At 37.0% G+C, this 16,395-nt stretch overlaps 1 protein-coding gene and 1 pseudogene across 1 annotated transcript in view; both read right to left on the bottom strand.

Annotated features, from left to right (window-relative positions):
• Positions 1-2,733: 2,733 nt before the first annotated feature.
• Positions 2,734-11,140, bottom strand: LOC122092006 (annotated as a pseudogene).
• A 3,978-nt stretch (positions 11,141-15,118) lies between these two features.
• The window catches only part of LOC122091997 (ankyrin repeat-containing protein At5g02620-like), a 5,292-nt gene continuing 4,015 nt past the window's right edge, over positions 15,119-16,395 (bottom strand). Inside the window, exon 3 of the mRNA XM_042662276.1 lies at positions 15,119-16,338. Coding sequence (XP_042518210.1) covers positions 15,355-16,338 — 984 coding nt within the window. The 3' untranslated portion in view covers positions 15,119-15,354. The remainder of the gene's footprint in view (positions 16,339-16,395) is intronic.

The raw sequence follows: 16,395 nt of genomic DNA, 5'->3' as shown, positions 1-16,395 counted from the left end.
CCCGGCCCATTAACATCTCTATAAAAAATATCAATATTTTATTAGGAAAATGAACTTTGTTGGGGAGCATGGCCTACGCTAGTGCTTCCATATCTCTCTCTCTCTCTCTCTCTATATATATATATATATATATAAAATGACATCCCTACCCCCTGTTTAGGGGAGATAGAGAAACAGAGATCCAACACTCTATCATAAAGAATTGCTTCCCTAACTTTATTTTACCACCTAAAAAACTCCAATTGAGTTAAAACCTGACAAGTGAATAGAGGATCTTAGGGATCTACCTCTCCACACTATTTTCACCCTATTTAGCTTGCCATATGATAGAACAATACCCTGGTTCATAGATATCCTCTACGAATGGCCCATCCATAAAACTAGCTCCCTCAAATTATGAGAAAACGAAATGAGATGTTTACTTTATGGGAGAAAGTTTTACTACGTCATCTTGGTGAACTCTTCACCCACACATCTACCATCATAATTATATGTTCCATATATTTTGAGTTTGAAATGCCCTTCACTATTCTCAGAGTTCCACCAGTGATGGCTCCATTGATTTAAGAGATTCATCTTCACCATGGTTGATGAAGGGAAACTCAGTCCTTCTATCTTTCAGTTTTTTATCGGCTCCACCCCCCCCCCTGCACCCCCATCCATCCCCATCCTCGCCCCCACCCCATCTTTTAATTTTTCTGGTTATATGGGGAAAGAAAAGCATATGCCCTATTTTAGGTGTCCTCTCTTATAGGATCAACATTGTTTGATAATTTGGTTGCCTCAATGATCTGAACCCAGGACTTCTTTGCGTTTGTTTTCACTAAAAAATAAATAAATAAATAAATAATAATTCTTCCCAGATTGAAAATGAGAGGATTGAGACTTGCTTATATGTCTTAATGGGAACTACATGGGCAAAGTTCTTCAAAGAGAAGTCTCTCTCTCTCTCTCTCTCTCTCTCTCTCTCTCTCCTATGAGTCAAGGGTTTTTCACACACGCACACCAAGCTTAGCCGGGTTAGTGTGAGTATGGATATATGATCCACTTATCTTTTTTGTTGGTGTAACAGATGTGGACTTGCGCATGGACCTAATTTCCTGGCTCATTTATTTGACTTTTGGACTTGGACTTGGACTTATGTGTTAAGACACATGTGCTTGGAGTTAGGCCAGTGGGAAATAAGACACATTCATGTATGGGTCATGTCATTATTTTCTTTTCTTTTTTACTAAAAGATTATTTATGTTAAAAGAAGGGAAAAAATATATAGTGCATACAGTACGTACGAAAGAAATAAAAACTGGCCAAAGCCAACACTAAAACAACTTGATTAACTATATTCACCTTCGGCATTGCCATTAGCAAGAGAAGCGAACCACATCAAACATAGAAAAAAAGAAAAAAAATAGACTACAAGATATGAATTCTCCGACGGCCTAAAATAACTGGGGTTTTATAGATTTGAAACTCCGTCTTTCTTGTATTTTGAAGGAACTTCGTGAACCAAACGGCCGAGAGCTTTGGATATCTCTTCTGCCCATTTTTGTAATCTATTTAGTTAATGCCAAATTAAACCATGTATCCAGCATTCCACTCAAAGTTGTCAAACAATGACCATGCAAAGTATCATTTCACATTTACACCTTTCCTGCAAAGAATAGTTTACATTAGAGATTGAGAACGTTTTCCTCCACCACGTAGGAAGGGTTTAATCAACATCCTAAGATTCTACAACATCCCTCTACATTATCGAACATACTCCCATTGTTGAATGATAACCTTTCTTGCAAATATAAAAGACGTGATCATGAAACTCTGCTTTACGGTGGCTTGAGGAAAACTCTATTCATAGATTCCCAAATATTTTACTTACAATAATTACCTAGAATAGTATTTTAAAACTAAAATAGGCATGCAAGGGTTAGCCCAGCCCATGCATTTAAAATCCCGTCCGGACTATTAACTAATTTGTTTTCCAAATTAGATAGATATGTTGTTCATATCATCCTTAGTCAAGGGTTCAATTTTAAACTAATTTGACAATCAAATCAATCACATGTCATTGCAATGCTTTGGTTAATGGAATTTTTATCTCTTAAAGTGTTAAATAATTTGCAACCTAACAACAACTGCCTGGCACACAGGAGGTGAGGTTGTGGTGTGTTAAGTCTACACTTACCATGAAGTCTCAAGTTCTAGTCTCCTGTTTATATTTGGCTGCTACTCAAGTTTCTGCAACCAAGCTAGCTAAATAAATGGAATTTTGAAGGGTAGTTTAGAAAATACTATAACCTAGGAGGTGCGTGTGACCCAAAGGAAAAGTGAGTTATTTCATTGCCTTGGCTACAAGCCCAAATAACAAGAAAATAGGGTAACAGCAAAAAAAAAATTCCCTTCTATAGTGTACCCATCTAAAAAATAATAATAATAATTTGCACTTTCGGATAATACTTTCAAGGAAGATAAAATGTTATTACTTTACAAGTGTGCTCAGAAAACATGTTAGAATGTAACTCTTGAAAATGACATATGATGATAAATACCCTCAAATCATATTTGAAACCCATTTTTTATCTTTTACATAAAAAACCCTTTTGGATATAAGACAAGTAAGAATAAAAAAAAAGGGTTAAATGTTGTAAATACACTTATAGAGGTATCATTCAGATTGTCCCTTAGATAATTATTTGTCTATTTGAGATTATTTGGAGAACAAGAAAACACCTTGGATAAAATATGTAAAAGCTCCCTACTCAATGGGCTGTGTGATTGAGATTCGCCACTAAATATGATGTGGACTCCATTCTCATTGTTTCTCACATGCATGAACCCCATAGCATAGTTATATTAGAATAAATGTCATACACATATTCTCATTCAGCATTGCCATTAGAGCCACACCAAACATAGAAAAAAAGAAAGAAATAGACTACAAGATATGAATTCTCCAACGGCCTAAAATAACTGGGGCTCTATAGATTTAAAATTCTGTCTTTCTTGTATTTTGAAGGAACTTCGTGAACCAATTGGCCGAGAGCTTTGGGTATCTCTTCTGTCCATTTTTGTAATCTATGTAGTTAATGCCAAACCGAACTGTGTACCCAGCATTCCACTCAAAGTTGTCAAATAATGACCATGCAAAGTATCCTTTCACATTTACACCTTTCCTGCAAAAAAATAGTTTATATTAGAGATTGAGAAAGTTTTCCTCCACCATATAGGAAAGGTTTAACCAACATCCTAAGGTTCTACAACAGCCCACTACATGGTTGACCATACCCCCACTGTTGAACGATAACCTTTGTTTCACATTTGAAAGCCGTGATCAAGAAACTCCGTTTTACCGTGGCTCTAGTAAAACTTAGTTGATAGATGTTATTGGCAAATATTTTACTTACAACAATTACCTAGAATAGTATTTTAAAACTAAAAAAGGCACGCAACGGCAAGCCCAGCCCATGCATTTAAAATCCCTTCCGGATCTATGTTGGGTCTGAGCTATAATTAATTTGTTTTCCAAATTAGATGGATACGTTGTACATATCATCCTTGGTCAAGGGTTCAATTTTAAACTAATTTGACAATCAAATCACTCACATGTCATTGCAATGCTTTGGTTAATGGAATTTTTATTTCTTAAGGTGTTAAATAATTTGCAACCTAACAATAATGCCTAGCACAATAGGTGAAGTTGTGGTGTGTCAAGTCTACACTCACAATGAGGTCTCAAGTTCAAGTTTCCTGTCTATTTATTACCTCCCCCTCCCCCTCCCCTTCCCCCTTTATAGGGACAAAATTTATTTGCTACCTAATTAGCAGTGAAGTTCTTGCAACCCAGGCTTGCAGCCAAAGAAATGGAATTTTGAAAGGTAGTTTAGAAAATACTATAACCTAGCTACAAGCCCAAAGAGCAGGAACTTAGGGTAGCAGTAAAAAAATTTCCCTCCTATAGTATACCCATCCAAAAAATAATAATAATTTGCAGCCTTATTTTTAAATTTGCACTTTCGGATAATACTTTCAAGGAGGATAAAATCTTGTTATTTTACAAGTGTGCTCAGAAAATGTGTAGAGTGTAACTATTGATAATAGGTTATATGATGATAAAATACCCTCAAATTATATTTGTAAACCATTTTTAACTCTTTATGTAAAATACTTTTGAATATAAGACAAGTGAGAATAAAAACAGGTTAAATGTTCTAAACACACTTATAGATGTGTCATTCAGATAGTCCCTTAAGTAATTATTTTTCTATTTGAGACTATTTGGAAAACAAGAAAACACCTTGAATAAAATATGTAAAAGCTCCCTACTCGATGGGCTGTCTGATTCAGATTAACCACTAAATATGATGTGGATTCGTTCATTCTCATCATTTCTCACATGCATGAAGCCCATAACATAGTTGTATTAGAATAAATGTCATACTAACATTCTCATTCAACTACACAAAAAGTATTTCACTTTCATATGTGATAAATCATATCATGGAAAAATTTTCAGGTGTAGCATGATGGAAATAACTTATGGAAAAAAATTTCCTCTAACCAAGGACTAGGGCTCACCCATCCATCTATTATCATTACTACCCAACCCCCTACAGTATGAAGGTGAGAATGTCCTCCCCACTATTTTGGATATCCATCCAAATACCAACCCACGGGCAAGGGATTCCCAATTCACCAACCATAACTTATAGATGTTGCAGAGTTGTGTTCTCTTTTTTGGGCTCAGGTTAAGGCAAAGTCTTTCTTAGGGTAGCCCAAACATCACTTAGAGCTGAACCAGAATTTTGTGCCCACTTGGGCCAGGGCAATTTGACTGGTCGCAAGCTGAATAGACCTATTTTGTAGCCCTAATTCTTGTGGAGGATGAGGTTTATAGTAAAGAAACACTCACTTGATGGCTTTGAGGATAAATTGGAGATGGTGATTGTAGTAATCTATTCTCCAATTATCAGATAGAGCTTCTTCCAATGTGAGTGTGCTGTTATTCAACTCCGATATTCCTATAAAAAAAAATCCAAATGAAATCACATCCACTACTTGCTGCATGATAAGATGATTTCAAGATATTTAAGGCAAAAAAAAAAAGTAAAAACAAGAACAAAAAAAACTCACCATTCTCAGTAATGTAAATCACTGGATTGTTGCCTTTTTTTCTTAGTATACTCCAACAACTCCAATATTCCTTGTGGATATACACGAAGCCAAGATGAACCACTCTGTAATAATATTCACACAATCTCATCAAAAAATATTAATGTAAGAAGAAATATTAATTACATTACTAAAGTATTTTGATGTGTTGATGTAGTAGCTAGTGGGTAATACTCACGGTTGGACCAATGGAGATCCCATCTTTCTCCTCTGTCATTACGAAAGGATTTGATTAATTATAAATTCTGATAATATGATTCAACTTAGGATGTCATTAACTTATATTATGAACAAGGGTGAGGATCACATTTGAACTTACGAAGGAGCTTAGTGCAAGAATCTGTAGTAAAAGTTGTGTTAACATCTTTGCAATGCTCATCGTTAGCCACATAATAAGCTGTATAGTAATTGAGTCCGATGAAGTCGAATGATCCTTCAACCATTTTTGCTTGCTTCTTTGAAAATTCTGGCAAGCGGCTCTTCACTCTAGTTCTCATGCTCTTGGGATAGTAACCATGGGTTAAAGGGCTCAAAAACCTAATTAACAAAATAAAAATAAAAATAAAAATAGAATTCCTGTTAGTATATCAAGAGCAGTCTATAAAATTAAGTGCGAAAGAATTCTGTCCTGCTGGCAAAGGAAACATCGGTGTGCAGGACCAATGAGAGGTCACACCAACATCTTCAATACCCTGGGCGTGGGGCAGTTTCATCTTTTCATTACATACTCTAATTTTTTTTTTTTTTCGAGTATATCTGAAGTAAGAGATCCTTTGTCTAGGGTTTCAATTTAATTTATAAATTCCTCACTGAAAGTTTTTTCTTTTTTTCTTCCAATGTAATAAACCCATTGATTATACAATTCTTCAGGAGATGTTTTCCTAGCCGTGTACAAAGAAGATTTTTTTTTCTAAATCATTTCACAAAAAATTTCAAATTGGGTGGAATATGTAAAAAGATAATTCTTTGTAATCCATCACTTTCGACAATAAAAAAAAAATATTGGTGACATTTCATTTCTTAATAGTATTTTTCAATTGATTATTTCTTAGGCATATATATCTTAGTGGAAGATTCCATCATTTATAGTTTAAAAAAAATGGAAGTAACAAGGGGTTTTTCTTATGGGTCATTAGATTTAATATCTGGACTTTTTTGGCCCAAGTAGTCCCTTGAGTTGAGGGAGATAGAGAGGTGGTAAGTACTATACAAACTCTTGTAATGTTAAAGGAAAACCCTAATTCTCTCTTCCCATGAATGTAGGTCTATGGCTGAACAATGTAATTCTTGTGTTTTTCTCCTTCTTTTCCTTTGTTTTATTCTTTTACTTCGATCCCTCAACGTTCTTCGATCCGAAATTCATTCCATTTTGGAGAAAAAAAGGGATAACACAACCAGGTAAGCTATATATAGTCATGTATTTACCGAATTATACTTACCATCCATACATGAAATCAAGTGCTCTCTCAGCTGCAGCAACATCAGAATGGTGCTCAGTGTATGGTATCATCCAATGTGAGTTTATTGTTATTCCAATCTTTCCTTTTTGAGATGCCTGCAACACACATCCACACAAATCTTTTCAACCAAGCATTTTTTCTTTTTTTCTTTTTTTCCTTTTTTTTTTTTTTTTTTTTTTTTTTTTTTTTTGACTAATAGTCAGTAATATGAAATTAAAACAAAAAAATTACAGGATTAACTTCTAGGAATCAAAATTATTTCAAACCCCCACTAACTTCTAGGAATCAAAATTATTTAAAACCCCCACTTTCTGGCCATCCAATCTAAACTCTATAGATCAGGTAAACTAAAGCTTAAGGATCCACCATTTTTAGAAATTATAAGAAATTAAAATTTCTATGATCTACACCATCATATATAAAGTACAACTCAGGAATCAGTCTTAGTATATAACCTGATACTTGTCCTTGTACAATTTCACTGAGGCTGCATGAGCAAGAAGTTGGTGGTGCCCTACCAAGTAAGGCTCGGTCTCAGAATTCCCATCAGAACAATCTCCAACCGATTTGGAACATCTACCTGGTGCAATTTTTCCCTCAGAGTAGCCCGTAACAAAGCTCACTGGCTCATTTAAAGTGATCCAATGCTTCACCCGATCACCAAATTCTTGGAAACAAAGCTCCGCAAAGTCTTGGAAATCATCACTGCATTAAATTGGCAACTTTCAGTTTGTTCAGTATTGCAAGATCTTTGGAAGGTAGGAGATTAAAATTATGGAAATAAATTTTATTGCTGATTACATTATTTCTGGACTCAAAAAACCACCATATTTGTCTTCTAAGGCTTGGGGTACATCAAAATGAAACAAAGTCACAAAGGGCTGGATACCTGCAGATGATAACAGAGAAGGCTTTTATGTTTCATAAGAAATCCTACAAAAAGAGAGAGAGAGAGAGAGAGAGAGAGAGAGATTACTATTGGATTGAAGCTCGTTGATGAGATTGTTGTAATATTTAATGCCTTCCTTGTTTACACCCCGACTTAGCTTTCCATCTGATAAAGCATGGTCAGTGAGTTGTCATAATTATTACATATAAAAAAAAAATTATATACATATATACATCTCCATAAGTATTTGGTTAAGGAGCATGGCCTACGTCCGTGCTTCCATGTATCTATCTCTCTATTCTTTTTATGGAAAATAAAAAATAAAAAATATGTCTCTACTCCCCAATAGAGAGCTACTTACCGAACAATAAAAAACTAAATATTTGTATCTAAAATGTATGGCTTCACTTTTCAATCGATTCACTAAGATTTGGATATATTAAAATAAGATTTTAAAATATTTAAATAATATATTTGAATTTTTTGAAATTTTAATTACTATATTACATAGTCATCATTAGGGTTTTCTTTTCTTTCTTTTTTTTAAATTTCATTTTTCATTATATCAGTATATTCATAACTACAAAAATCAGACATTAGCCCTACATAAGGTACCCACAAGAGTTACCTATTTAGTTGTGTTGTTCTAGGTAGAAGAAATTTAGCCCAAGATCTTCTATGAATTCGTTAGCTCGTGAAGGGTGCAAAAATAACATTAGTTGGCTACTTAATGAGCAGAAGAGGTATCTCATTAAAGTACCCAAAGGCCAACTCGGTCATGAGATCAACTAAATAATTGAAGCCACAGCAGGATTGCATCATTTAATTTACATAGGAATATGGAACATGATCTTACCAGGTAAAAGCCTTGACCATGAAATGGAAAACCTATAAGCATCCATACCCATTTCCTTCATTACATTTACATCTTCCTGCAAATATAATAGACATCTACTCATTGATCCTAATAATGGAAGTATAAAAAAAATGCTTTGAGCAAGACCACCTATATCTCATACATAGGAGAATATGCATATGTATACAAATATTGAAGTAAATATATTAGATCATACCTTGTACCGGTGATAAGAACCGATGGCTACATCTCCATTACTATGGTCCTCGATTTTATCTGCCACAATACCGTCAGGCTTATCAGCATCCAAAATTGGAATGGCAGATCTTCTAAGGACTACATGTCACTAAGGCTATGTTTGGTAGCCAAGAAAAGAAAAGGAAAGAGAAGAAATAATATTAATAAGTATTAAAATTCCGTACACAAGAAGTTTGGAAACAGATTCCCATGAAAATAATTTTTAACATATGCATTAAATATGTTAGCCAATTTTTACTAGTAAATTAATTGGGAACGCCTTTGATTGGTTATATGTTAAATATTGTGGTCCATCTTAACCGTATAAGTCATTATTTATGTGTCTTTTCTCTTTTATATATATATATATATATATATATTTACTAAAACATCAGCAAAGGAATATATTAAGAATGAATGAATGAAATACAGATAAGAACCATAGAAAAAAAAAATGTTCAGATTGTTGTCCACATTCAGCGTTGCCATCAGCAAACAAGCAATCAGAATCATACTAGAAAAGAAAAGCAAGAAGACTCAATTGAATTTGCATCTTGGATGGTCTTGAGCATCCCAGCTTAGATTTTTCAAAGTAAATTAACCGAGGAGGTATCAACCATAATGTTGAAGTTCTCATGGCTGCCATATGCTTTGCTAACCATCTGCAATCGAATTGGCTTCACAATAGCTATGAGTGATCCAAGTGAGTTGATCTAAATAGCTTTTATAGTACGTAAAGCCATCTCTGATGAAACAACATGGAATATGACCATTCATAATATAAAGCATCATTAACTAAGAATCCCCTTGAATTCAGATGATATCTTTTCTTCGGCTGATTGTGTGTTCAAGTCTTGGCATGCTCACTATTGCCCATTGGTCCTGCGAAAGCGCTACTTACCGTACGGGGGCTTGTCCTGGGGGCTATTATCATTACTATGGAGCACCCTTCTTTCCAAAAAAAAAAAGATGATATCTTTTCTCTTAATTTTCAACTCTTTTAATCAAATTTTAAAGCATTATATTGATGACTTGGATAATATCTCCAAAAAAATTGATCACCAAAGTCATAAACCTTCAAGAGGGAAAAAAAAAAATCTCACATTGACAAGGAAAGTATGTGATAGAAATCTGAGAAACACTACATTGTGCAATATTTCAATATTAATTCTTCAATAGATCAATTCACTATCTAACCAATCCAGGTGTGTCAGTTATGTCAATCTAAATTTTTAAATAAATTATAATGTGAATCATATAAAAAAAATTATAAAAATAAATATATCAGAAAAGCCAAGTTCAATTTATTAACCCATTAGATTTGCAAAGGGTTGGCCCTGTGACTCGGTCAGAGAGAGAGAGAGAGAGAGAACCTGGATGTTGATGGGTGAAAGTGTCCCATATGCTTGGCTTCCTTCCACCTTCTTTTGCTGCACCTTCATACTGAAGGAAAAACAGGAAGACATATGTAAGGGTAAATATTGTATCTAGATACTGAGAAACACATCAATAGAGCCTCCTGATATTACCTGGTAAGCAGAAGAAGCTGTACCGAATATAAAACTAGCAGGGAAACTATTTCGGCTAAATGAATCTGAGTTGTGACTCGCTATGACACCTCCAATATGAATCAACAAGTTGACTAGGACTAGAACCAAGAGAAATAGTTGAGACTGAGATACTTGAATCGCCATCTATAGTTTAGGTTTTCTTACTCTCCTCTTTTCCCACCTACACATGGAATAAATAATTTTTTAAACATTAAAAACAAAAAAATATATACATATGCCGCTGGTGGTGTGGACATGGGGTTGTAAGTATATAGAGTTGCCTGACCATGAGATCCTGGCCAGATAGTGAATATGGTATTAGAGTAAGGAGGTCAAGTGTTTGATTATTAAGGAGTGTATCGGAAGAGTTTTCTGTACTCACGTGGGCACCCCTGCACTCTCATCTCTTGGTAGGGACCCTTCAACCCAATACATTTGCCGTTATACCCCATTAATCTTGGTATGATACTATCTTCTTTGGTCTATTGACCATAGACCTCAAAGATTTAAAACGTGTTGTTACGTGTTAAGTAAGAGGCTAGAGATTATCAATTAACCCAATAATCTCTCATTTAAACGATATGGGACTAAAGTTTACACATCTTCACTTATCTTCCAAACACCCTGGTATTAAACAGTCTCTTGGTGAAAATCCCTCAACGATCTCCTAGACAAACCCAATACACTTGCCATTATCTTAGGTGTTAACATGGTCAATGTATACATTAACGCTCTCAAATGTGGATTTTAACAAAGGCCTAAAAAGGCCTGTGATCTATTCTACATTCAAAGGATTGTAACAAGCTGATGAAAACGAAAATGGGATTAATTTTATATTATTTAGCTGACCTTCTGGATATGAGGACGGAATACTCCACTTGTTCTTCCCAATTCCGAGCCTTTTCTTCGTCTCCTTTATCGATCAGTACCTGTGTTGGTGTTGTAAATCGTAAATCTGTAAAAAATATATATAGGATTTAAAGAGATTGTGTTCTGATCTCTGACACTAATATTTATCTGGGTTCAGTTTGTTTCTTCTAATGAGAGAGAGAGAGAGAGAGAGAGAGAGAGGTAGGTTAAAGGACGGGATGAAATGAAGGGGGAGAACAAGAAGGAGAACTAATGGTTTCTTTTATTTTCTATTTTCAGGAGAGTTAGTTGGCCATTTCTTTCTTTACTTGGCAAAAACATTTTCAGACGATTGTACACAAAACAATATCTTTTTGATTTCACGACCTTCTCTCCTAGGCCCTGGCTTTTTAAATCGAAGCTGCCACCACGACTGGGTTGAACTAGTGTTTATCAAAAGGTAATCATTCACCTACATATGTAGAAGGATAATCATTTTCTCACCTCATTGAACAATAGTTTGGACAATAAGCTATCCCATATCTATAGATTAATTATCTAAATAAATACATTAAGATGATAGAGAGAGAGAGAGCGAGAGAGAGAGAAGAAGAAAAGACTTGGGCAAATAATTTCTAGACCGTCATCTATTTATGGAATCTATAAATATGTACCTAAATTTGTGTTAGATCAAACACCAAGAAACACGAATAAAGAAAGATAATAGATCCGTACGACACAGAGATTTAACGAGGTTCACACACCAGGGTGGTGTGCTACGTCCTCGGGCGAAGAAGAAGATGATCCACTATACAGAAGAAGGATTACACCCTAACAGCGGCGAGGAAGAACTCGCCCTGAAACCCTAGCTCCGTGAAAACCCTAGAATACAATGACTCTCAACAAGCAACAGTACATTATATATATATACGCCAAATAACGGTTCGACCCATCGGGTCGCGGTCGATCCGGTCGAACCATACCGCGGGGGCTACGCCCCCCGCACCCCCATACGAGATACGAGATCAGTGATGGGCTCCGGGCTTGGGCCTATCGGCCCAAGCCCTCTGCTTCCATCACAGATCTCAGAAAAATTCCCATTCGGGTCGCCACCAAAATATGTCGGATCGGGTCAATCTTCAAAACGGGTCAAGAATTCGAGACAAACTTAACACACACATTCCAAATCACCCAACCTAACATCACATGCAGGGGAGAAAAAAAAGGGGGGATTGGTGGTAGAGGTTTAAGGAAATCCATGGGGGAACATAAGGTGGAGGGGATATGGCAGCCACATAAACCATTTCACCCACAAGTATGAAGAAATTTCAAGAGATCCAAGAGAGGATTCAAGGTGGAGGAGTTGTGGTATTAGGCAACAGAAAATAGAAGCACATTTACTTGGAATAGACTGTTACTTGGGATTAACAGTCTCTCCTGTTATAACTCATGTGGACCCATATGGATGATACCATTCTCTACAATTTGTCGTAGTGCTTATAGGTTCCTCCTCACATTGGCATCAAAGGAAAACCCTCCATGTGGATCCTTTCTCTTTAGACAAAAGAAAATAAATAGCTAGCCTATTTGCCTTGAATTTGTTTTGTGGTTATGATAACAAGGGTTACAACAGTGAACAAATACCTAGTGTAGTTGATAGCTAAAGTGTGGAGCATTAAAGTCTATCCTCCCAGGAGGTCTTGGATCATGCCTCTTGTAATAATATATAATACCAAAAGAATATAAGACTTATCTATTATATAGAAAAGTTCACCAATTGAAGGAGAGTAACAATTCCACCAGATTGAAACTTACCAGTACAACAACTTGACTCGGATTCTTCAACAAATGAATGGGTTGCGTGGTGCCAAATGGTTATTGTCCTTACATTATAGAGTAGGGGTGTCAATGGGCTGGGTTGGGCTGAGTTTTTTTTTTTATAGAGTAGGGGTGTCAATGGGCCGGGTTGTGCCGAGTTTCAACCCTAAGGTCTATAAACTCAACCTAGGCCCAACCCAGCCCTAGGTCGGACTTGGATATCTCAGCCCAAGCCCAACCTTGTCGAGTTTAGCTCAACCGAACCCAGCCCTTATAGACCCTGATTGGACCGGCTTTAAGCCAATCTAGCCCAACCTAGTACTATCAGTTACTTAGTTTTTTGATCTTGATGCATTGCTGAGGTCGGAGATCAAAGTTTTCATATATATATATATATATATGTAGATTGTGGAAAACGAAATACCTTTTTCTATAAATACCCATTAATAATTATTAGCATATTTATATGATTATATACTTAATACACATGGTTGTGTTGGATTGGGTAGGGTTGAGACCTCAATCTAGGCCCAGCCCAACCCAGCCTCGGGTCTGAAATTCTTAACCCTAACCCACTCTAGGGGCTGAAATCTCAGCCCAGACCCTATTTGGGCTGGGCTGATTCGGGTTTACTAGACTTTTTTGACACCCCTATTATAGTCTCCCTATAACGCAAATAGACTTGCATGCCAATCAACCCTTAAGATTAGAGGTTGAAATCGTCTGCAATTCCGATCTCTTACAATTCCGTGCAATACCACCTTCAGGCGGTGACACGTGTATTGATACCAATACAATGGTCCAGATCTGGTACAACTAATAAAACATTAAATCAGTGAAGAGGCATTTAAATCAAATCTGGACCATTGTATTGGTATCAATACACGTGTCACCGCCTGAAGGTGGTATTACACGGAATTGTACAAGATCGGAATTGCAGACGATTTTTTTCCTAAGATTAGAGGCTATCTAGTAGTGATGCACTCCCTTGCTAGGCTAACCATGGATACTAAGGTTTTTTTTTTTCAAGAAATGGACAGTAAGGGTTGTGCTCAACACTCAACAAAATAGAGGAATAAGAGGAGAGAAGAATACTTGAAATTGTTTAAGTGTTCTTTTTTATAATAAACAGAAATCGTTTAAGATTGTCTTGAGAATGTGGCTATGATTCAATATTCCATGTGGAGTTCGAATCAATGCATCTATGTTTCTCCCACTTACGGGTTGTATCTCTGTATGTAAAGGTTAATAGACAAATCTACAAGAGAACCTAAGCTGAAAGCCCATGACTTAAGCCGAAGAGCACTTAATAAAGATAAGATACTAGACCCAAGCCCAAGTTCACGTATAAACAGCACCGTGTGTAGGGTTGAAATAGGGAAGGGTTTCTCAAAATCCTAACCCAATCTTAGGTCCTCAAAATCCAATCTAGGCCCAACTCAATCCTTCCGGGTTTATGTTCAAGCCCAGACCTACTGGGTTCATACCAACCCAACCCAGCCTTGATAGGACCCGTGCTTAATTGACCCTATTAAGGCTGGGTTGGATCGGTTTGGGATGCATTATTGTTTTTTGCTAGAAATCAGAATTGTATTAAAATGTAGAAGAGAAAGAGCCACTCTTGAGATGCATTAGCTTATGCAATGGTTCAATTAACCTTGATTGACCTGTTTTTGCCATTCCTATCTTATATATTAAAAAATTATAGAAAATAAAATACCTGAACCTTAGTCAAACCAACCCTGACCCTAGGTTAAATTTGGGCCGGGCTAGGTTGGGTTGGGTTGGGCCAGGCTGAGGCCTCAACCTGAGCTATCTAACCCTGACCTAAGGTTGCGGTTTTTCAACCCTAACACACCCTTAGGGTAAAAAAACTTGGCCCAAGTTCTGTTCGGGCTCAAGGTGGGCTAGAGTGGGTTCAGGTTGTCAAGGACAAACTTTCACCCCCTAACCATGTTGGTGTGTGTGTGTGTGTGTGTGAGAGAGAGAGAGAGAGAGAGAGAGAGAGAGAGAGAGAGAGAGAGAGAGAGAGAAACTAGAGGAATGCATATATATGGATAATGCGTGTACTAATACAGTATATATAAGAAATGTGGGGCTGTTATCATTGTGGGTAAGGTGACCGTTTCATCCAATGTGAACGTTGCAATGAGGTGGTGGTTCATCCATAGAGTATGGGAAGTAGTTGCTAAATGAAAGGAGTGTTTGTAGGAAGTATCAGTTTAGTATATTGCTATTTATATTGAGTTTGTAATGAAAGTATGAAAATTATCTATCAAGCTTTGGCTTAGATTATTGGAGGCTGGTTCCCTCGAAGAACCAAATTACCAGCTTGCATATCTCTTTATTTTACTTGCCAAGATAGGGAAGAACAAACAGAAAGGGGTAAGCCGAGAGTTAAGACAGTTGGCTCGGGAAAACATTCTCAACCAAAGCGAGTCATTAAGGAGTTGCACTTGGTCCTCGGCCGAGTTCATAACAGAATCAATTAAGACGCTAATGGAAATATGATTAAGAGCTGGAACACTTTTAAAGTGGGTACAAACCTTCCTTCTCAGAGCTCTCCAAATCAGAGTTACTAGAGTCAGAGATACGTTTCTTCCTGGAGTAAGGCAGATCTTCTTCTACCCTACTTATACTACTATTAGGACTCTCCTTCTTCCTCCCGTCTCTCTTCCTTCTCCTCCATTCCAACTTCCTCAGCCAATGCTTTGTCAACAAAACCATAAGCCCAATAAAGATGGACATCACACACCCTCCCCCAATCGCCAAAACAGCCACTAGAACCCACTTCGTTCCCTTTCCACTTGGCGTCACCACCCACGTAGCTGCTATATAGGCGGTTGCCATGAACGACACTGAAACCCACATCACCTTATGTGTGGCCGCCACAAGTTTCATCATCTTTTTTCGCTGGAAAGGAATGACACTCACCAGAACGATCACTATCCCCAGTGAAGAGAACAATGCCACGTTGTTGCAGACCATGAAGACCTTGAAAGCAGTTTTCCTTCCAACAGCTGATTTTCCGATCAATATCCCGTCTTGGTGAACACCACCGGGAGGACTAACGCCGGCGGCGAATGTCACGGTGGCTATTAGAACAGCTACAATTACGATGGTGTTCCGTACATTTGTCAAGCCTTCCATGTGGAGTTTACGTTGCTTTTCTCGGCGGTCACTGTGGTGGCGCCGTCGGTTATGTCGGTGGAGATTGGCAGGAGAACCTATGGCCGTGGATGTAGTTGACCGTGAAGGTGGCGGTGGCGATAGTGGTCTTTCATTTAATATTGATGGTTCTGGGTTATTGTTGTGGATGGTGAGTCGTTGGATTTTGGGTGATCCTGGGGGCAACTGATCGCATCGCTTACCGCCGGCATCCAGTAATGTGGGTATGAGCTGGAGAGTACCGGAGCTGCTGCCACTTGTCTCCACAACATCTAGGGCTGTGAAACCTCTCCGATTGAGTGCGTTGACGTCGATATTTGTCTTGTTGACCAGCAATGTAACCATCTGCAATGTTTCCATGTAAGTCTCATATTAATTTGTTTAAAAAAAAAAAAACATAAG

Source organism: Macadamia integrifolia, chromosome 2, assembly GCF_013358625.1.
Source record: "Macadamia integrifolia cultivar HAES 741 chromosome 2, SCU_Mint_v3, whole genome shotgun sequence".
Taxonomy (NCBI): Eukaryota; Viridiplantae; Streptophyta; class Magnoliopsida; order Proteales; family Proteaceae; genus Macadamia; species Macadamia integrifolia.
This window is presented reverse-complemented; position numbering and strand designations above follow the sequence as displayed.